Below are 21719 nucleotides of genomic sequence, written 5' to 3' on the forward strand. Positions count from 1 at the left end.
CACCACATAAGCAAAAAGAAAAAACCCGGAAGTGGCGCTGTGGCTCAAGTGGTAGAGCACTAGCCTTGAGCTGAAGAGCTGAGGGACAGCGCCTAGGCCCAGAGTTCAGGCCCCACAACCGGACCCCCCCCCCCCCAAAAAAAAAGAATCAACTAGTAGCTAGGTGCAGTGTCTTGTGTTTGCTGTCCCAGTGACCCATACAAGCATCATAGTCCAGGCCAGTTCAGTCATGAAGTAAGACCCTAAAAATAACCTACACAAAAGGGATGGCAGAATGGCTCAAGTAGTAGAACACCAGCCTAGCAAGTACAAGGTGCTGAGTTCAAACCCCCAGTGCTGCCAATATGTGTATGTAGTCTTATTAATCATAAGTACAAATACTTTTACATTTAAAACTTTGGAAATTTAAATCAAATTAATACAGGAAGACTGATGATATAAATGATAACCACCATATCCTGTTTCAGTTTACTATTCCTGTTCCTAGAGAGTCATATGAGACTAGCATTGAAGTATTTCTGTTTTTAGTAATTGTGATTGTTACGTCTTTATGATTTGTATGTGTACTGTATATATACACCTAATGTTATGAACATGATTGGTGTCAGCTTACACATTAGTAACTCTTTTATAGTTATATTCATCATATATATCAATATGATATGCTTATATGTAGGCATATACATACATGTACATTATATTACCAGTTCCTATATAATATTTCTTAGCTAAAGCTTGGCCCAAATCAACATATAATTCTTGAGATTTTTTTTTTTTTTTTTGCCTGTCTTGGGTCTTGAATTTAGGGCCTGGGTGCTGTCCCTGAGCTTCTTTTGCTCAAGGCTAGCATTCTACCACTTGAGCCACAGCTCTCCTTTTAGCTCTTTTTGTAGTTTATTGGAGATAAGAGTCTTGGGAATTTCCTGCCTGGGCTGGCTCAAATGGTCAAATGGTGATCCCCAGATCTCAGCCTCCTGAATAGCTAGGATTACAGTTGTGAGCCAGCAGTGCCTGGCTGTCTTGAGATTCTTTTGAATCTTGTAAATTGAGTTATCACCACTTCAATTCATCACATAAACTTAAATTCTAATCAATATGGTGATATGTATATTAGTAATATTATGAACAGTTATGTATTTTTAATAAATATTCATCAGATAGTTTTTCCTTCATTCATTTATTCAACAACTATGTGACCAGCTCTGATCAAGATGTTGGTTGAACAAGACAGAAAAAAAATCCTGCTGTCATAGAATTCATAGTTTACAGGGAATAAAACAAGAAAATAAGCTTGGTGCCAGTGGCTCATGATTGAATCTTAGCTACTCAGGAGTCTGAGATCTGAGGATTGCAGTTTGAAGCCAGCCTGGGCAGTAAAGTATATGAGACTCTTTATCTCCAGCTAACTAGCAGAAAGCTGGAAATGTCGGTTCAAGTGGTAGAGCACCAGTCATAAGTAGATAAAGCTAAGGGACGATACCCAGGCCCTGAGTTTAAGCTCTAGTACCAGTACCAAAACAAAAACAAAAATTATAAAACACAAATAAGTATATAATAATTGCATATAGTAATCAGTACTACACATGTGTAGGAAACATTGGGGGTGTTGTTGTTTTGGGTAAATAAGGGATGTTTGCTAAGGTGGTGACATTTGTACAGAGATGATAATCATAAGAAAAGGCTAGACCTGAAAAGATGAGGAGAGGAGCATTTCTGCAGAACAAATAGTTGATGAAAGACCATGAACAGGTACTCTCTCCGGCATGTTTAAGGGGCCCAAAGAGGCCCAAAGGAGTGAGTGAAGACCAAGTGCTAAGAGATGAGGGAGAAGCATTGGTCAGGAGCAGGGAGAACTTGGAAACCAGAATTTATTTTGTTTTGAGTATCATGGGCAGTCACTAAAGTGTTTGAAGCTGGGGGAGAAAGTGATATATTTTACTTAAGAAAACTAAAGTGGTTGATCTCTGAAGAGTGCCTTGCAGGAGGCCTCCCTGGAAGCACGGAGATCTGTTGAGGAAGTGCTTGCAATAGGTTGGTTGAAAGACTGTGGACACATAGATGTAAGGATGTTATTACTTATAATTATATAAACAGCTTGAGCAGAAGCGAACTACTTTTTTAGTAAGTCGTAGTGAAATTTGAAAGGTAAAGGTACAAAAGCTGACATTATTCCTTGTCTTTCTTTTATGCAGGTGTTTGCTTCAGAATGGTAAGTCAATACAATCTGTTTATTTTTGCCATTTTTCAGTTATTTTTAATTGCAGATATAGAAATTTTCTACATAATGTTAGTCTAGTTTGTCTTTGACAGCAAATGAAATGCATGGATTTTCCTTGAATTTACTGATTGTGTTTTCTATTAAAAGTTAAAACACTGGTCTATAATAGCTAGGTGCTTGTGGCTCACATCTGTGATCATAGTTAGGAAACTCTATGAAATTCATATCTTTAATTGAGCACCAAAAAGCCAGAAGTGAATCTGTAATTCAAGTGGAAAAGTGCTAGCCTTGAGCAAAAAAACTCAGAGATAGCTCCCAGTCCCAGAGTTCAAGTCCCCATGATTGGCACACACAATCCTCTCCCCGCAAAAAAAAAAACAAAAAACAATAACATAAAAACCCTACTCTATTAAAAACATTGCAGGTTCCCCAGCTTTTAGTTAATGTTTCCTGTGAATTTTAAAAGTATTCTCTCTTGGTGATTCAAGAGAAACATTTTCAGAGGTATAATGAATATTAAGTATGAGACTTCCCAGATGTTCTGATAGAAAAAGGCAAATATTATATATGGAAGGGTTCCCAGAATTTCTATAGTTAAAATTCTGTGTCTCTTTCTAAATTTTTACTTAAAATTGAAATTGTTTTCTAAAAGTTTTGACTGTGTTCTCAGTGACTATCTGAGCTAAGAGTCATTTTACTTCCAACCTCTGAAAGTTCCAGTGTGTTCCCACCAATGGAGTCTCTGTATTGTGAGATGGCTCTATCTTCCACAGTTCAGATTGCTTCCAATTTCATTTGTATTTTGATTGCTTTCAAACCAACTCTTCCTCTGTCTTAGCTGCAATCATTTTTGTTAGTGTGGCTTTACCCAGTTAAATCTTGATGGAGATCTTGGCCATATTGACCTCCAAACAGAAGAGTGTCCTTCTGAAGCACTCTGGCGGAAGAGCTTTTTAGTGTGACATGATTAAAATAATGTAATCTCAACATGTTTCATTTTCATTTTCCAGAAGCATAACTGAATCTGAAACTGTGAAAAGGAATTTTGAAAAGAAAAACACCAATAAAACATATCTTAAGAATAATAGGTTAGATTAATTTGGCCAGAGATAATTACATGAGTTTGTGGCAAGTCCAGAACCAATTGAAAACACAACAGAATCTTTTAATCATGCAATAACTTTGACAACCAGCATGTCTGGACTAGTATTCTTGTTAGTTTAATTTTCTCACTAAAATTATTTCCTCTTAACTTGGTTGGAAGTCTCAAGATATTTTTGCTTCTGTTTTAACCTGTGTATGCTTTATGCTGATCATACTAGAATTTTTTTGTCAGTGATTGAGAATCTTGGATTACTTTTATTTTGTAATCCAGATTAACAATTCAATTCACAGTTAGCCAGTGTGAGAGAAATCCAGCTGAATTTTATGAATTCCAAAATACATCATAGAAAGTATAAGTATCTATGAAGTAATACCCAGTTTTAGTTGATTTACTTTCTAATATTATGCTTGTCTTTACTGAAAGTACAATTTCACAAAATATGCCATTTAAATGAAGGTTCCTATAAAGAATGATTGTTATAGCAATTGTTGGCATAGACTGTATTTGAGAAAAAAATGATCATCAGTTTAGCATTTCTTAATAATAGAACTGAGTAAGTTATGAGTTCTGACTTTTGACGATGGATTCATGTCCCTTGTTTGCTCCTGAACCAGTACACAGAAGGTGAAGCCAAGAAAGTAGGAGTGGTTGGTTGGGTGAAGAACACCAGCAAAGGCACTGTGACTGGCCAAGTGCAAGGGCCTGAAGAGAAGGTCAATTCCATGTGAGTAGTAAGGCTAATGTGGGTGAATCTTTCCTAGCTATTTTAATATTTCATTGAGTAATAAAAACAGGGCAAGATTTAGTTTATAGATTATAATTAAACCCACAGTCTCTAGGTAGGTTAGCAAGAAATTCACAGAGTTAGGGTGGCATTTCCTTGTTGAGGAGTAGACTTCCCAGTTGGGCAGGCTTTAAGAAAAGCTGTCATGGACTGGGAATGTGTCTCAGTGGCAGAGTGCTTACCTAGCATGCATAGAGCTTCAGGTTGGATTCCTCAGTACCACATAAACAGAAAAAGCTGCAAGTGGTACTGTGGCTCAAGTGGTAGATTACTAACTAGCCTTGAGCAAAAGAAGCTCAGAGACAGTGCCCGGGCCATGAGTTCAAGCCCTAGGGCTGGCCAAAAAAAAAAAAAAAAAGCTGTCATATCATTCCATAGTCTATGAAGTCATCCTCCCTAGATTCCTCCAACATGTACCCATGACCAGGGTCCACAGATTCTTCCTTTGAAATGTTGGAATAGAAAAACATAGGATCAGCTGGGTGCTGGTAACTCGTGCCTGTAATCCTAGCTACTCAGGAGGCTGAGATCTGAGGTTTGTGGTTTGAAGCCAGCATGGGCAGAAAAGTCTGTGAGTCATTTATCTCCAATTAACCCTGTAGAAAACTGGAAGTGGTACTGAGGTTCAAGTGATAGAAAGCTGCCTGAGCACAAAGAGGCTCAAGGACAGCACCCAGGCTCTAAGTTCAAGCCCCACAACTAACCAACCAACCAAAAAAAAAAAAAAGCATAGGCCCTTAATGATGGTTTTTCAAGGTCTTAAAGTAGCTTTTTTATTGTGTAAGCCCCTTATTTGTCTAATCGATACTTTATTTTTTACTTTTGATGAAGATGTGTTAATGGGACTGGGAAGGTTGCTTTGTGGTAGAGTACTTGCCTAGCATGCTTCAAGCCCTGGGTTTGATTCCTCAGTACCACATAAACAGAAAAAGCTGGAAGTGGTGCTGTGGCACAAGTGGTAGAGTGCTAGCCTTGAGCAAAAGAAGCTTGGGGACAGTCCTGAAGCTCTGAATTCAAGCCCAAGGACTGGCAGAAAGGAAGGAAGGAAGGAAGGAAGGAAGGAAGGAAGGAAGGAAGGAAGGAAGGAAGGAAGGAAGGAAGGAAGGAAGGAAGGAAGGAAGGAAGGGAAGAAAATATGTTAATGAGCTGTATGGTTATGATAACATAGGTCCTTGGAATCCAAGGGAGAGCAGATTAGTCATAGGGAAACCTTGCTCTGTGTACATTTCATTTTCAGCTTCATAATTTCCACTGCTTTTTTTTTAATAAAAAATAGTTTACATTTATTGAGTACTTACAGTATGTTGGGCAATATGGTAGGTACATTATATGAATTATCTTGATTAATCTTTACAACAGGTCCTGTGAGATAGGTACTAAGTAATACCTAATTCATTTTCTTGTTCATAAATTGCCTTTGTTTCATCTTCCCAGTATTTATTTTAAAGTGTACATTATTAGCCCTTAACGTACTTTATCCTCCCACTTTACAAATGATAAAAACTGGTTTGGTCTTCTGGGTGGATGTCTGAGGTTACATTCTTTCTATCTCTGTTTCACATATGCACAGCAGACACATAGAGACATTTGGGCACATACATTTATATCTTTTGATCAATACGTGTTTTTGAAAATGAAGTCATAGTGTTTACCCTTCTCGACATCTCACTTTCATCACTTGAAGACACATCTAGGAAAATCCCTTTGTGCCAGATGTGTAGCTTGAATTCATTCTTGTTAATGACTGCTTAATATTGTAAACTATAGGTATGCCATTATTTATTTCCCTTGCAAGAAACTTTCTCCCTTCCCTTCCATTCTTCCTTCCTTCTCTCCCTCTGTCCCTTTATCCCAACTCTATATAATAATGATACCAATGATTTTATATTAATGAGTTACAATCCTAGGAGTGTTGACCTGTTGGTTGAATTATCTCTGTATTCCTAATGTAAACATACTCATCAAACTGCTTTCAAAATAGCTGTAAATGTGTATTTCTTCATTCTGTTATCAATTGGTATTACTATTCTGTAAATCTTATTTGGTTAGCCATCAAGTGATGATTATTTTAGTGTAATTTGTGTTTCTCCAAATATTTCTGAATTTGAGCATTTTTAGGGCTGTGGCTAGTGGCTGGTATATTTGTTCTCATGAACTCCATTTTCTTTTTTAAAAAATTTTAAATTGTTATTTATATAGGTCAGGTAAAGAGTTAACTTCTTTTTGGACAATATCACCTTTCCCTTGCTCTCTCCCAGTTTTTTCCTCCCATCCCCACCCGCTAGTTCATTTTCAGCGTTGTGTCTAGTGAGTACCATTGCTGCATTTGTTTATCCTTTGACACTCCAATTCTCTGTCTCTCCTTACACTTCCAAAAACATAAATGAACAAACAGGATAAAAAGAAAACGAAAAAAGAAACAAAGAAAAAAAAAACCCTCTTGTTTCCCTTCATGAACTCCATTTTCAAGTCTTTCCCTGCTTCCCCCCTTGCCTCTTGCAAGTATTTTAGAGCTCTTTGCATCCTGGTAATGATGGATTAACTCACTGTTACATATTTTGCACAAATTTCACCAAATCTAGTGTTGGTTATTAGTTTTGTTTATGATAGTTTTTGTAGCATAAATTGCTTTTAACTTTTATGAACTCAAAGATGGCTATTTTCTTCTGGTTGAGAAACAGATTGTATCTTCTAGGTTTTCTTCTAGCTTCTGATGCTTTGTTAATTATGTTTAAGCATTGATTCCATCTGGAATTTGTTTCCAATTCATAATGTAAGGATAAGGGGATTGTTTCTACCTTATGGGTAGCAAGTTGGGGTAGCAAGGCATCAATTACTAAATTTTCACTCTTCCCCTAATCAACTTGAAATGCATTTTGTTAAATGTTACAGTATCAGATAAACTACATTTTATTTTGGATTCTGTTCTCCATTGATCTATTTACCTATACCACACCAATATTCCATATGGATTTAATCACACAAGTTTTATAGTTTATTTTTTCCCATTCCTTTATCTGCTTTCTTAGGTCTTGTTTTCTCTAAAGTTTATGATACTCTTATCTCCTTAGTTGGAATTCTGTTATATTTTTGTTTTAAGGAACTTCCTTAGCTGGATATAGTAACTCCAGCCTCTTGTGAGACAGAGATTGGGAGGATCAAAGTTAGAGGCCAGCTCCAGCCAAAAGTTCATGAGACCTCATCTCAACCAAAAAAAAAAAAATGGGCATAGTGGTATATATTTGGCATACATGCTACATCAGGAAGTATGTAAATAGTAAATAATATAAATAGGTGGGCTGAAGAAATAGGAGAGTTTAACTTGAAAATATAAATGAAAAAAGGCTGAAGGCATGGCTTAACTAGAAAAACATCTGTTTAGAAAGCACAAGGCTTTGAATTCAAGCCCTAGGAACACTCTCTCTCTCTCTCTCTCTCTCTCTCTCTCTCTCTCTCTCACACACACACACACACACACACTTCTCTACTCTTTTAAAATATGCTTTATTTTTAGTAACAGTGTATCCAGAGAAAAATTGTATAGAAGAGAGGTTTCTACATATTCTTAACTCCTTTTTGCTTTTATTAACATTTTGCATTAATATTATACATATGTTATAATTATGAATAGTGATACATTATTATTAAATAATTGCATTGTGAAAGTTAAGTGAGAAGAATTCACACAAAGCATTTAGCACGGTACCTGGCATATATAGTCAATAAACATTCAGTACTGTTGTATGACCCCTGGTACTCCACTTCCTACATAGTGAGTGGTGGTTGTCCAGGCCAACTGTGAATGCTACTAGGCTCCTAACTATAGATTGTCCTTGCAGGACTGGGATAGAGAAATAAGTATGATTGTCACTAGTATGTGAATGGTGTTTGAAGTCATATGTATAAATCGGATTATCCAGGGGGATAAGTATGCACGAAGATGACACTGGAGAGTGCCTTATTTTCTTCTAGTTACTAAAAAAAATTAAATGTGCTGTGGTAAAGAGATGCGGACATTAGAGTTAAATTGCCTTAAAGGCAGGAATCTGATTTATTCCCAAACTGTGGAAATACAGAATGCAATAGATACCAAACTTAACATAAGAGCTAGCCTGGCTGTATTTGTAGTAGCCCTGCTCTGCCCTTGCTAACAAGCCAGCAGTATGGAAAGACACACTGCAGATGTATATGTGTTTTATTTTCTCACAAAGAATGACTGATGGCTTTCTTTTGCAAGTTGCACTCTTCTAATTCTAATTGTACATGTGAATCTGGCAGCCTTTTTGATGTCTAGGAACCATTTCTGAATCTATTTTATTAAAATAGATTGGGGCTAAAATAAAAATAGATTTCTATTTCTTAGTAATCACTTAAAATTAATGTACTAATTGATGACAGTAGGCATAGGTCTTTGACAGAATTCTTACAAAATATATTTTTATTAAAGACTAAATAGTAGTTTTGTGAAATAAATAATATATTTGTACACAGGGAGCCAAATTTTAAAATTAAAATTACATCTCCATTGTACTTTTTTTTTTTTTTTTTTTTTGGTTGTGTCTGGAACTTGACTTCTGGACCTGGGCACTGTCCCTGAGCTCCTTTTGTTCAAGGCTAGCATTCTTCCACTTGAACCACAGTGCCACTTCTAGCTTTCTGTGATTGGAGACAAGAGTCTCACAGACCTTTCTGCCCTGGCTGGCTTTGAACCGTGATCTTCAGGTCTCAGCCTCCTGAGTAGCTAGAATTACAGGCATGAACCTCTGGTGCCAGGCTTTGCTACTTATTTATTTATTTTTTGTTGGTTGTGGGGCTTGAACTCTGGACCTGGAAGCTGTCTCTCAGCTCTTCAGCTTAAGGCAAGTGCTTTACCACTTGAGCCACAGCACCACTTCTGGTTTTCTGGTAGTTTATTGGCAGTATGAATCTCAGGGACTTTCCTGCCCAGGCTGGTTTTGAACTGTGATCTTTGGATCTCAGCCTCCTGAGTAGTTGGGATTACAGGAATGAGCCACTGGCGCCTGGCTTTTGCTACTTATTTTTAAATAAACCATGTGTCTTGTATCTGTCCTCTGTATGTTAAAGGATTGTCAAATTGATCAAATTGTTCTTGGTCAGGAAAACTATTTCATAATACAAGGAATGCTTGCAAGTCTGGGGGATATTTAGCTGGAGAGAAATGCTTACACGAATCATTCTAGTTTACATCACGTATTTCAAGGGCGAATGCATGAAAAAGAATAGATGTTTTCTGTTGTTCCAGAAGGAAATAATTTTGATTGTAGCAGTGAGTGAATTTTCTCATTTCAGATCACAATGGCAAAAAATTTTTTTCCTATAAAGTCATTAGTGTATATATCTAATTATGATTATTATCTAATAATTATCTAATTATTATTGTCTAATCTATCTAATCTTTAACTAGGAGTAGATTAGATCAGAGATTGATAATTTACATCCTGTGGGCAAGATCTGGCTTACTGCTTGTTTTGGAAGTTTTACTGGAGCACAGCCACACCCATTTATTTATTATTTTTTTTATGGTTGTTGGGCAAAGTTGAGTTTTTGCAACAGGAGTCTGGCCATGTAGTCTAAAATGTTAAAAAGTTTGCTGAAGCCAGGCCCCAGTGGCTCATACCTATAATCCTACTACTCAGGAGGCTAAAATCTGAAGATCTGGTTCCAAGCCAGGCAAGAGAGACAAATTTGAGAGACAAATTTGAGACATTCTTTTTTTTGGGTCCAGTCATGGGGCCTGAACTTTGGGCCTGGGCGCTATCCCTCTGCTCTTCAGCTCAAGGCTAGTGCTCTACCACTTGAGCCACTGGGCTACATCCGGCTTTTTTCTTTTTGTTTATGTGGCACCCAGGCCCAGAGGTCAGGCCCCGTGACCAAAAAAAAAAAAAAAAGAGTGGTTCAAGTGGTAGTAGAGCCAGGGCTGGAGAACACAAAGCCCTAAGTTCACTCCCCAGTATAGGCATGAAACAGTTTGCTGACTTCTTTGTAGATATCTTACAAGTGAAGACTATAAAAGATCTAATATCTTAGATTGGGTGATCTCTGTGTATTTTCCAGCTAAGATTCTGTGGTTTTGTGGAACTGACAATATGTATATACTTAAAAGGAATTCTTGGCTTAAGAGTTAGAATTAGAATTCACTAGCAGAGTTGGCGCTTGTATAAAATATGAAACATTTAACTATGAAATGGTATTGTTTTGCTGTTACAGTCATAGATCGGAATGAAGCAATAGAATTTTGTTAACAATTAGGTGCTATTAGATTCAGATATTTAATATTTTTAAAAATAACTTTCTTTGCAGACCATCAGTGGAATGTATTTGTATGTAACCAGAGCTGTTAGTTTTCCCCTGTTTTTTTTTTTTTTCCATCTGAGAATCTCAAAGTACTTTGCTAACATTTTTATACCTTATTCATCAAGGTACTTTCAACACAAATAGAAAGGGTTATGGAGAAGGGTTCCATTGAATGGTCTCTGGAAAAATTAGAAGACTTGGACATTGTCCAGGAACAGAATTTCACAGAGGAGCTGTAATTTTGGAAACTATTTAGTGTAACTTAGTTGCTATGAATTAGTGGGAAACTAGAGACATGAATGATATAGTTGAAGTAGGAAAGACCTCAAAAAATAAGTCATTTGTTATCCTCTAGAATATTATAGATCTATATTAACATGATTTAAATGAATGATTTTGGCTTCAAAGTTATCATATAGTGTACGTTGATTAAAGTAACCATATTTAATAAAACATATAGTACTGTAGTAATTACATTTTTTTTAATGGTGCTGGAGATCAAATCCAGATCTTGGCATGTGAACTACTACTGAGCTATACTCTCAGTGCCAGCACTAATTACTTTTGTAAAAATTAATACACTTTTATATTTTACAACAATTTCTAGCTTATAGAAAAATTGAATATATATTACAGAGTTCTCATATACTTCCTTTTGTTGGTTTTCTCCTGTTATTTTAATATATATTTTTTATTGTAAAGATACAGTACAGAGGGGTTACAGTTATGTGAGTAAGGTAATGAGTACATTTCCTAGCAAGCATTGTTACCCCCTCCTTTGTTTTTCCCCTACCATCCCTTCCCTCCTCACCTCCCCAACTCTCCCCCTTCCCCCCCCTCCACAGTTCTAAAGTTTGTTTTCAACATAGTGTCTTGTACATCTCATCTCATTGTTACAATGGGTCAACCTGTATCCTTGTTTCAGCATTTTGTTATTTCCCTTCCCCTCCCCTAATTAGAAAAAAATGTATATTCAAAATGCAGAGCACCAGGAGCAAATACAGTAAAAACAGGGGTTATACCATGGGGGAAGACCATACAAAAGCAACAAGTCACATAGTACACTAAAAACAACAGCAAATAAATGTATTTTCTTATACTCCTCCCTGTAACTCTTGAATTTCCTGTTATCAATAACTTGTGTTAATGTGACTTTGTTACAGTTGATGAGCCAATGTTGATATAAGACCATTAACTAAAGCCTACAGTTTACATTAGGGTTCACTCTGATGTTGTGCATTCAGATTTGACAGATGTATTATGACATACACCTACCATTACAGTATTATACAAAATAATTCCATTGTCCTAAAAATTCCCTCTTAGCTTAGGTTGGTCTAGAACTTGGGATCTGCCTGCATTACCCTCTGGAATACCAGAGTTACAAGGGTTTACTTTTGTACCCAATTCATTTTTATGTATTATTTTATTTTTTTATTATAAAGATACTGTTATATATTCTTAAAGTTAACTTAGCGTACAAAAAATGGGGGTATAAAATATTTTTTAAAGAAAATAGCTGGGTATAGGTGGCTCAAGCCTGTAAATCTTAACTACTCAGGAGGCTGAGATCTGAGGATCATGCTTCACAGCCAGCCCAGATGGGAAAATCCAAGAGACACTTATCTACATGTAACCATCAAAAAGCCACAAATACAGCTGTGGCAAACATGATGGCGTACTAGCACTCAGCAAAACCAAGTTCAGAGACAGTGTCCAGGCCCTAAGTTCAAGCCCCAGGACTGGCACGTGCGCGCGCACGCACGCACGCATGCGCGCGCGCGCACACACACACACACACACACACACATAAAAATACATTTCAACTTTTCTAAAGCTTGACACATATTTCAGTATACTTATTACAAAGCAAATGTGATCATTCTTTTTTAAATTTACAAAAAGCTTGCATAATTGTTCTAAAAATTCAATACCATAGAATTATATTGAGTAAAAATGTTTTCTTTCCTAAATCCTACATATCACATATTTTCCCTGTGTATAAAATGTGTATATGCGTTAAGAATAAATACATTTTTACCTTATTGTAAAAAAATCCAATTACACACACTTTCATGGTTCTTATGTGAGGAGACCCAAAATTAACAAACTAGATATTTTCAGATAATGGTATTTGCTATGAAAGAAGTAGTGTTTTTCTTTTTTTGGTTGTAGGGCTTGAACTTCAGCTGTTTGTGCATTTTTTTTTTTCTTTCAAGGCTAACACTCTACCACTCTGAGCCACATCTCCACTTTTGGTTTGTAGGTGTTTAATTGTAGATAAGAACCTTTCCTGTCCAGCCTGACTTTGAACCATGATCCTCAGATCTTAACCTCCTGAGTAGCTAGGATTACAGACCTAAGTCACTAGCACTGGGCCATTTTCCTTCTTTAAATGGGATGGTCAGGGCCTTTTGAGGAGGTGAGTGGAATATATTTCCAGCATAGAACCCTGGTAGAGCATTCTGAGCACAAGGAACAGAAAGCACCTGTGTACCTAGGCAGGTTGTGGGACTCACTTGCAGAACTGGGCTTACCCTCAAGGCTTTGCTCTTAGTTGGCTTTTTCACTGATAGCTGACACTCTACCACTTTTGAACTATTCCTCCATTTCACACTTTTCTACCCAGATTGGCTTTGAACTGTAATGATCAGATCTTAGCCTCATGAGTAGCTAGGATTATAGGACTAGCACCCAGAAACTTTCTCTCCCTCATGGTCCTTGCTAGGTAGCCCCAGATGGCTAGCTTCTACTTTGGCAATCCTCCTGAGTGTTGGGATTAAAGGAATACACTATTGTGTCTAGTTTTGGATTGTAACTTTTGGGGATGCGTTTTAGTTAAAATAGTTTGTCATAATTTTTTTTTTTTTTTTTTTTTTTTTTTTTGTCGGTCGTGGGGCTTGAACTCTGGGCCTGGGCGTTGTCCCTCAGCTCTTCAGCTCAAGGTGAGCGCTCTACCACTTGAGCTACAGCGCCACTCCCGGTTTTCTGGTGGTTTATTGGAGATAGGAGTCTCACGGTCTTTCTTGCCCGGGCTGGCTTTGAACCGTGATCCTCAGATCTCAGCCTCCTGAGTAGCTAGGATTACAGGCGTGAGCCACCAGCGCCCGGCTGTCATAATTTTTTTACTCAACAAGTATTTGTGTCTTGCCATGACCCTCTGCCAGATACCAAAGGAGTATAAAGATTATTAAAAGTATTGTGAAAAATTCAATTAGTTTATTTAATTGGGGTGAAAGAGGTCAACTCAACGCAGTCTGGGAAGTAGCAGGGTGGGGATAGGAATGAGGCTGAGAGAACACGGGGAAAGGAGTCTTCCTTCTACCCTGGGGAGAAAGATGCACATGCCTCTCCTTCCAGACTTTTCTGTCTCTTTTTTTAGCATTTCAGTCCTGCTGCACCATGTTTCTATTTCCTTCCTTAGGACTTTCGTGGGATCCCCTTCCTCTCCCTAGAAAGGGTACCCCATTCCTGTCTCCCACCCTCACTATACATCTCCCCCTCCCCCTACGGTGCTCTCACTCTAAGCCTGCTTCAGCCCATCACATAGCACAGCTGTTAGGAAAGAATTTCTTGCTTCAAAGCCCCTGCCTTCATCCTAAGAGAATGCTTTCAGCTGTAAGTAAGAGATAAACCTGATAGACAGTAACCTGATAAACAGCTGATTCCAACAAATAGGGTTTATTCTATTCAGACATAAAGGAGCCTGCAGTCATCGGTTGCAGGCACTTGTGTCAGGACCTGTATCTGTAGGATTCCCCTGTAGGATGGCTCCCCCAGCTTGAAACATCCATCATACACACACTCAAGGTTAGAGGATGGACAGCTCTGGGCTTCCTCCTTGCCTGCTGGTGGTGCTGTTTTGGAAGGTTCTAGAAACTTTAGGAGGTAGGTCTTGGTTACTGGGAGTGGTTCCTTGGGGATATTTCTTCCTTGGATGTTGCACACTGTTCAGCTCTGGCATACTTCTAAGTTATATGCCATTCTCTTTCCCTAGCTGGGATTATGTGCCATGGGCCTTCCCTAGCTGTGATTAGCTTTCCCACATGCTGATAAGTAGGGAAAGGAGAAGAGGAGTATATAAAAGAGCGTGCTGGGTTCAACATTCATAGTCACTTGTCACACCTCTTAGGTCTGAAAGCTTCTTCAAGGCAGGGTTTGTCCTGTTGTTTCTTGAGTTCCCAATATACAGCACAACGCCTGACACACACAAAGAAAAAAGTGGGAATTCTAGAAGAAAATTTCAGGTACAAAGGCACTGTTGAAAGAACCTCTATTATGAACATAGGCAGAAAACAGGAAACGGAGAAAATGGAAATGAAGGCTGAAAAGGTCAAAGTAATAAAGTCAAAGTAATAAAAGCTTGATGTCACATTAACTTCTTTTGTGAGTCGTGGGGAGTTGGTGAAAAGTTTCAGGTCAGAGACTGACTCAGTGAGTCTGTGGGGTATAATATTGTATTAATTTTCTATCACTGTGGCCAAAATGCTACACACAAATAACTTAAGGAGGAAGGGTTTGTTTTGACTCATGGTTTTAGAGGTTGGCCTCAGATGGGACATCATGGCAGTGGGAGTGTGTGGTGTAGGACTTTCTTTACCTCATTTCAGACATAAATCCGAGAGAAGGGGCCAGGAACAAGATAGCCTATGGAACTGCTCCCAATATCCTCCTCCCTTCAGGTAGGTCCTACCTCTTAAAGTTTCTAGAACCTCCCAACATAGTGCCACCCCAGAGGGGGACCAGATGTTCAAACCATGAGCATGTGAGGGACATGGCACATTTAAACCTTAACAGATAATAATGGTGTTAGTACTGTTTCTAAGAGCTAGAAGAAGGGAGATTAGAATTAGAGATACTAACTACCACGTCATTTTGTGGCTTGATAAAGGAGAACAAAGAATGATTTAGAGGATTTAACAAATATAATTTTATGGTCCTCTAGGAAAGTGATTCTCTTTAAGTATAATTCTGAGTCAATAGCATCAGCATTAGCTGGCAGCTCAGGGAGAATGTAAATTCTTGAGTTCCACTGGAACATAACGTACTGCAAACCCCTCTAGAATAGGGTTCAGAAATGTGTATGAAATCCTAATCTACATTAAAGTTGAGAACTGCTGAACTAGAGAAATAGGTCTGAACTGTAAAGAAATCCTTGGAGGTAGATCATCCAATCTGGTGCACCCATTCTACACAGTAGAATCACCTGAGAAGTTGTACAAAGGTGTAGTCTAGTCCCACCTCCTCCACAGCTGAATCTGAATTTCTAGAGCTGAGACCCAGCCATCCAATTGTTTCTAATACTCCCAAGTGGTGCCAGCATGCAACCAGGTTTCTGCGAAGCACTGATCTCATAAACCTGTTCATGAGAAGACTCAGGATGAGAGAATTGTTTAAGATTATACAGCAAGTTCAGGTAAAACTGTATCTCTGGAATCAGTAGTAAACTGTCTTCTTCATGATTGTTTAAACACTAATCCAAAACTTTTTTGCCCTAAGATAATTTAATCCAGTTTGCCTTAAGATAAATCACTTAATCATTCACAGTGACAAATATAACTGCCAGATTTTAGAAGAAGAAATAGATTACAGACAATAAAAATTCAGTTCTCAGCCAGGTGCCAGTGGCTCATGCCTGTCATTCTAGCTACATAGAGTCTGAGATCTGAGAATCATGGTTTGAAGCCAGTCCAGAAATGAAACTCTGTGAGAGCCTTATCTCCAATCAACCACCAGAAAATTGGAAATCGAGCTGTGGCTCAAAGTGGTAGAGCACTAGCCTTGAGTGGAAAAGCTTAGGGACAGTGCTAAGGCCCTGAGTCAAAGCCTTATGACTGACAATAATAAAATAATTCAGTTTTTATTTACATAAGCGGTATTTCACACATTAGAAAATACTCCTTATTGTAACAACTTGGTAAAAGTATATATTTTGAACACTAATTGAAAAGATACAGGGCGATATGCTTATACAGGGGTTTATTTGTGTGCATATAACAAGAACTCTTTTTTCAAACTCTAGGTGGAGCTCTTTGGTCTTTATATATATAAATTTATTTATAGTTTTGAGCCTCTTTTTTTTTTTTTTTTTAAAAGAAGGAGCTATTTTGAGCTTAAACATTTTAAAATTCATAATGAGTATTGTCAACATTTCTCAGCTCGATTTTTCTGCTTCTTTCAGGGCTATAGAGTTAAATTTTTATTTTTGTTTTATTGCTGGACCAAATCCAGATACAGGCTTTAGAGTCATGTTCATATCCATCTTAAATCTGTGCTGTTGTCTCCTAGTATTTTATGAGCAGAACGTGCTTCTCATGTTTGTTGTTTCTGATAAGCCTTGGTGCTGAAGTGGAATTTCTATGAGGCGTGTCTTCCTTTATGAATGATGCCAGTGGAGAAGGTCCCTGGGGATAACACAGCTGTTGCTATAGTAATCTCTTCAGCTATTTTTAACCCACTGTGCAAAAGAGCATTAGCAGCTATGTTCTTACAACATACATGAAACATTTTGCTGTGACTTCCTTTTCTCTTCCTTCTCGTTTTAGTAGTTGGGAGGACTTTATGGGGATATACTTCCCCATATAGGAGGCATGTTATTTGTAAATGATATAAGCTAATGATTCAGTTCCTAGACCCGCAGTACCACCATTGACATCACCTAACAATTTATTGGAAATTAAAATTCTCAGGTTCCACTCTACCCTGACTGAGCTAGAAATCTTGGGTGGGGTTCAACTGTCTATGTCGACACTGGCATAAGCTATTTAAAAGGATTCTGTATTCGCTGGATCCAAGTTCCTTCTGTGTAGTCATTTTGCTCATGTTGGGTTTCTCCAGTGTTTATCAAATCACCCATTGATGTTGATCAAGGAAAGGATTCTCAGTAGTAAATTATTAGACCCTGAGACCCTGAATTTCTAACAGACTCTCAGGAAGTATGGATTTTGCTTGCCCTGGAACATGTTTTGAATGGTGACAATATTGACCAGCCAAATAGCACATGGTTAGACTTAACCCACGTCTACATATAAAGAGTTATATATGGTTTAGTGACATACAGTATACTTTTGGTTTATATGCCTAGAACCAGCAAGTTCTTACTTACCATTCACAGTGATGGCAATTTCTGGGCGACAGTGTTCTCTTGTCTAGTTTAAAGTGAAGAAATCCTGGCCAAGTGGTAGTGTCCAAGAGTCAGCCAGGCATGCATACATGCATAGTCAGTAGTTCAGACTGTCAAGCTTGACTTCTTGTCTAGGAAGGATTATAAAAGCTGGTGCTAGTTGCTCATGCCTGAAAATCCTAGCTATTGGAAGGCTGAGATAGGGAGGAAGATGAGCAGAAAAGTTCATGAGCCAGGTGCTGATAGTTCATGCCTATAATTCTAGCTTATTTAGGAAGCTAAGACTTGAGACTCATAGTTCAAAGCCAGCCTGGGCATGAAAGTCCATGAGACTCTTATAAATAAAGCTGTGGATCAAGTGGTAGAGTGCTAGCCTTGAACATAAAAGCTCATGGATGGCACCTTAGACTCTTGAGTTCAAGTCCCAAGACTGACACAAAGAAAAGACAAAAAAGTTTATGAGACTCCCTAACCTGTAGCTAGACATGGTTTGAAGAGTGTCATTAATGAAATATGCAGTTCCAGAGGTTAGAGCCTGGCTCAGTTGGCAGAGCATTAGCCAGTGAGCAAAAGCAGCGGGTGTTGAGTTCAAGTCCCAGATCCAGACCTAAAAAAAATACACAGCTTGAGTTGAAATAATAGACTGGAAGCTGAAACACTGCACTGGGTGTGTAATGATGAGTGAAAGTGGAAGAAATATAAAAAGGAAGAGAATTGGCAAACGGGAAATAGAGGAAAATGGGAGAAAAGTGAAAAAAATAATTACATGAAAGGCAGGGGTGTTTGGGCTATATACCTGTCCTTGGTGAGTCTTTTGTTGCTAACCACCTTATTCTTACTTTCCAACTAGCCTTTTTGGAGATGCTATATGGACCAGGTTGGTTCAAGTGGTATTCCCTTTTTCCTAATTTGAAGTTTCTGCATTACTGTATTCCATTCACATTTACTCTTTGGTTTTGCATCTTCCTTTAGGATTCTGCTTTATTTCCCACATCAGAGAATGCATTTTGAATACTAATAGTCATAAATTCCAAAGGACCTCCTCCAACCCCCTCACCCCCAAAAGATATTTTTTAAAAATCGAGTACTTGGAGCAGAGGGAAGCTGCTTGTAATAGCAATGGCAGGCGTCTCCATGCCCCAGCTAGGATGATAGTAAGATGGTTGCTTTAGGGTGGAAAGAAGACGGTGCCAGGAGAACATTCTGAACCAGTCTTTGTAGGAAGGGTACTCCCTCTCTTCACCCCAAGGAAAAACCAAAGCATATTGGACCCTTGGAGTCCTTCCTAGATACAGGATTTTTCTTCTGGGAAACCCATGTAGCTATTTCTCTACAATTACCAGCCATTTTGTAGATTCTCTAAAAGTCCTTGGAATCCATGTAAAGGTACTGAGTCAGAGCCACTTGATCTCATTTGATGTAGAAAACCCTACTATGGCACCTTACTATGACAAATCACATATGTAACACTTTTTAATGAGAAGTATGAAGCTTTACCTTCTGGCTTAGTCATTCCCCCAATATTACAGCTTGATCCATTGGTCCAGTGGTACCTCACTATTATTTTTGTCTGAGTACAGCCTTAATTATTGACTTTGTGCTGTCTTTATGGTCAGCCACTGAGATCAAAGTGTGTATGTATCTGTCCTTGGTGGTACCTTGAGAACATCCAGGGGCTTTTTTTTTTTTTAAAGTTTCCAGTGTAGCTTGAGCTGATAGCCCTTTGGACTAGCATTTATTCATTCCATGATTACGAAGTATCTATTGGGTCAGGCAGAGTATTGGGAACTGTGGATACAAAGATAAGTAATGCATCTCTTGCCCTTAAATACTTGAGAGGAGATGGTGGGTAAACAGAAGAATGTGTGTACAGGATGAAGCAAGACATGGAGGATTTGGTCAAGAAGGGTCTTAGGAGCTTTTTTTTTAGTGTGAAAATACTGTACAGAGGGATTACAATTACATGGGCAAGCATTGTAGCCTCCTCCTTTGTTTCCCCTTCCCATCCCATCCTCCCCCCAACCCTCCCCCCACCAAAGTTGTAAAGTTCATTTTTGACATAATGACTTGTATATCTCATTGTTGCAATGGGTCCACCTGTATCCCTATTTAAATGATTTGTTTTTTCCCTTCCCCTCTAGGAGCTTTGTTAAAGGACTTTATCCATTTGGAAAGTCAATGCCCAGAGTGGTCTCCATTGTAATACTGTGCCATTTTACATTGTGCAGATCACATCTGCATCTTAAGTTTGGCTGACCTTTCTGCTTTCTGTCAAACATAGGATGAGGTAAAATCAAATTGTAGGTAAGACCAGTGCAGGAATCTGACAACTGAACATACTCACCCTCTCACTGGCAAGATAGTCAGGCTACCTTTCTGCTCACCTTCAAGTCCCCTTGTAGCCATGGAAACATATCATGATTCTACAGCAATTTCGCATATGTATCCTATTGTTCACCTTTCCTACATTCCTAGTCACACATTTACCACTCCAGTCCTCTGGTAATACTAGAAAGAGCCAGAAAGAGCCAGAATATCAGCATATACTTTTAGAGACTTGGAGGGCAGCAGTTCTTCATGGTTTGTGAGTGTGTGTGTGTGTGGTGTGTGTGTGTGTGTGTGTGTGTGTGTGTGTGTGTGTGTGTGTGTGTGTGTGTGTGTGTGTGTTTCAGATGATTACATTTGATCTAACCATCACTAACGCTAGATGGCAGCCCTTTGGTCTCAAACTCTTGCTGAAGGTAGACCAATCAGTGTGTCATCACCCATTTCCTCACCTGGATTTTTATTCAGGCTTCTAATGCATTTATTATTTCCTCTGTCTCATCAACTGACAATTTTGATAAGCATTATTTTTCTTTCTTTTTCTGAGATACAAACCATCACAAATAGGCTTTTTATTTGTCATTATTAAAAATATGAATTTTAAACAGATTCTTGAACTGTGGGTTTGTATCCATCAGCTTACTCAACTTTGGTACCAGTTTCATCTCCAGTAGCTTTTTTTTTGGGGGGGGTGTCCAGTCGTGGGGCCTGAACTGTGGCCTGGGCGCTGTCCCTCAGCTCTTCAGCTCAAGGCTAGTGCTCTACCACTTGTGAGCCACATTGTTACTTCCGGCTTCTTTTTTTCCTGCTTATGTGGTGCTGAGGAATCGAACTCAGGGCCTCATGCATGCAAGGCAAGCGCTCTACCACTGAGCCACCTTCCCAGCCCTCCAGTAGCTTTTCCAGAACTACTGCCTTCACCATGAAGCTCCATGAGTTTTCCCAATTCAAACTTGAGCTTCTTCAGCATTTTTACTTTTCTGACGAAGATATCATGAACTGGATAAATAGACTGGCAAGCCTTTTCTATGTCTTTCCCAGTGCTGGAATTGGTTAATCAATTACTTCTTTCAAGTATTTGTATGTGCTTCTCGGGTCATGGTGTCCATCCTCCTCCTTCAGATCTGGCAGACCTGCTGTGCTGAGCATAGGAGGTCTTGCATATCTGATGTGTTTTTTAGTACAACCAACACAGAACCGACCAAGCAAATAACCATCTATAGTCTTGACATCAACACGAGCTTCAATCATGGTCGGCCACTTTTTGACCATGGAGTACATTTTGTCCCAGATGAGATCCATATCATGGATGTTGGTCAAACAGTTCTTGCCCTGGACATTCTCAGTAATTAGCTTCAATTTTCTAAATGCAACTTTATCCTCCAGCAGATCAGCAAGGCTCACTTTAAACCCCTAATCTTTGAGGCCATCAGAGGTGATTTTTGGTTCCTTGAGTCCTCATGACTAGTATTTTCCCAGTATTTCTTATATTGAACATGGCCAGTGCTTCAATGTCAGACCAATTTTTTTTCTTAGAAAATGGATCAACCACTTTCTTCTTGGCTCCCTTTTTGCTGCCTTTTATAAGGTATGTTCTTGCTGACTACCATGGTGCTGCTCAGAGAGCCAAAAGGGATAAGCATTATTTCTATATCATTGTCCACGTAATTGATTGTAATACCTAATAGGACAGGGCAAGTAGTATGCCCTAGAAACTTCCTTCTCATGCATACATAAAGACATATTTATAAAGAGGTAATAGTGTGCCGGCTGCCAGTGGCTCATGCCATTTATCCTAGCTTACTCGAGAGGCTAAGATCTGAGGATCACAGTAAAAAAGCCAGATGGG

The 21719-nt window shown here is 38.5% G+C and overlaps 1 protein-coding gene and 1 pseudogene across 2 annotated transcripts in view; one reads left to right on the plus strand and one right to left on the minus strand.

The window, feature by feature from the left end:
• Acyp2 (acylphosphatase 2) overlaps positions 1-21719 on the plus strand; it is a 123870-nt gene that overhangs the window by 6693 nt on the left and 95458 nt on the right. The window contains exons 2-3 of the mRNA XM_070025619.1: positions 2193-2209; positions 3938-4047. Coding sequence (XP_069881720.1) covers positions 2193-2209; positions 3938-4047 — 127 coding nt within the window. The remainder of the gene's footprint in view (positions 1-2192; positions 2210-3937; positions 4048-21719) is intronic.
• The window catches only part of LOC138829319 (small ribosomal subunit protein eS1-like), a 64136-nt pseudogene continuing 62887 nt past the window's right edge, over positions 20471-21719 (minus strand). Inside the window, exons 5-6 of the transcript XR_011372543.1 lie at positions 20764-21448; positions 20471-20549 (exon numbers count right to left, since the gene is read on the minus strand). The product of XR_011372543.1 is annotated as a small ribosomal subunit protein eS1-like (transcript). The remainder of the gene's footprint in view (positions 20550-20763; positions 21449-21719) is intronic.

Source organism: Dipodomys merriami, unplaced genomic scaffold, assembly GCF_024711535.1.
Source record: "Dipodomys merriami isolate MVZ:Mamm:240054 unplaced genomic scaffold, mDipMer1.0.p SCAF_17, whole genome shotgun sequence".
Taxonomy (NCBI): domain Eukaryota; kingdom Metazoa; phylum Chordata; class Mammalia; order Rodentia; family Heteromyidae; genus Dipodomys; species Dipodomys merriami.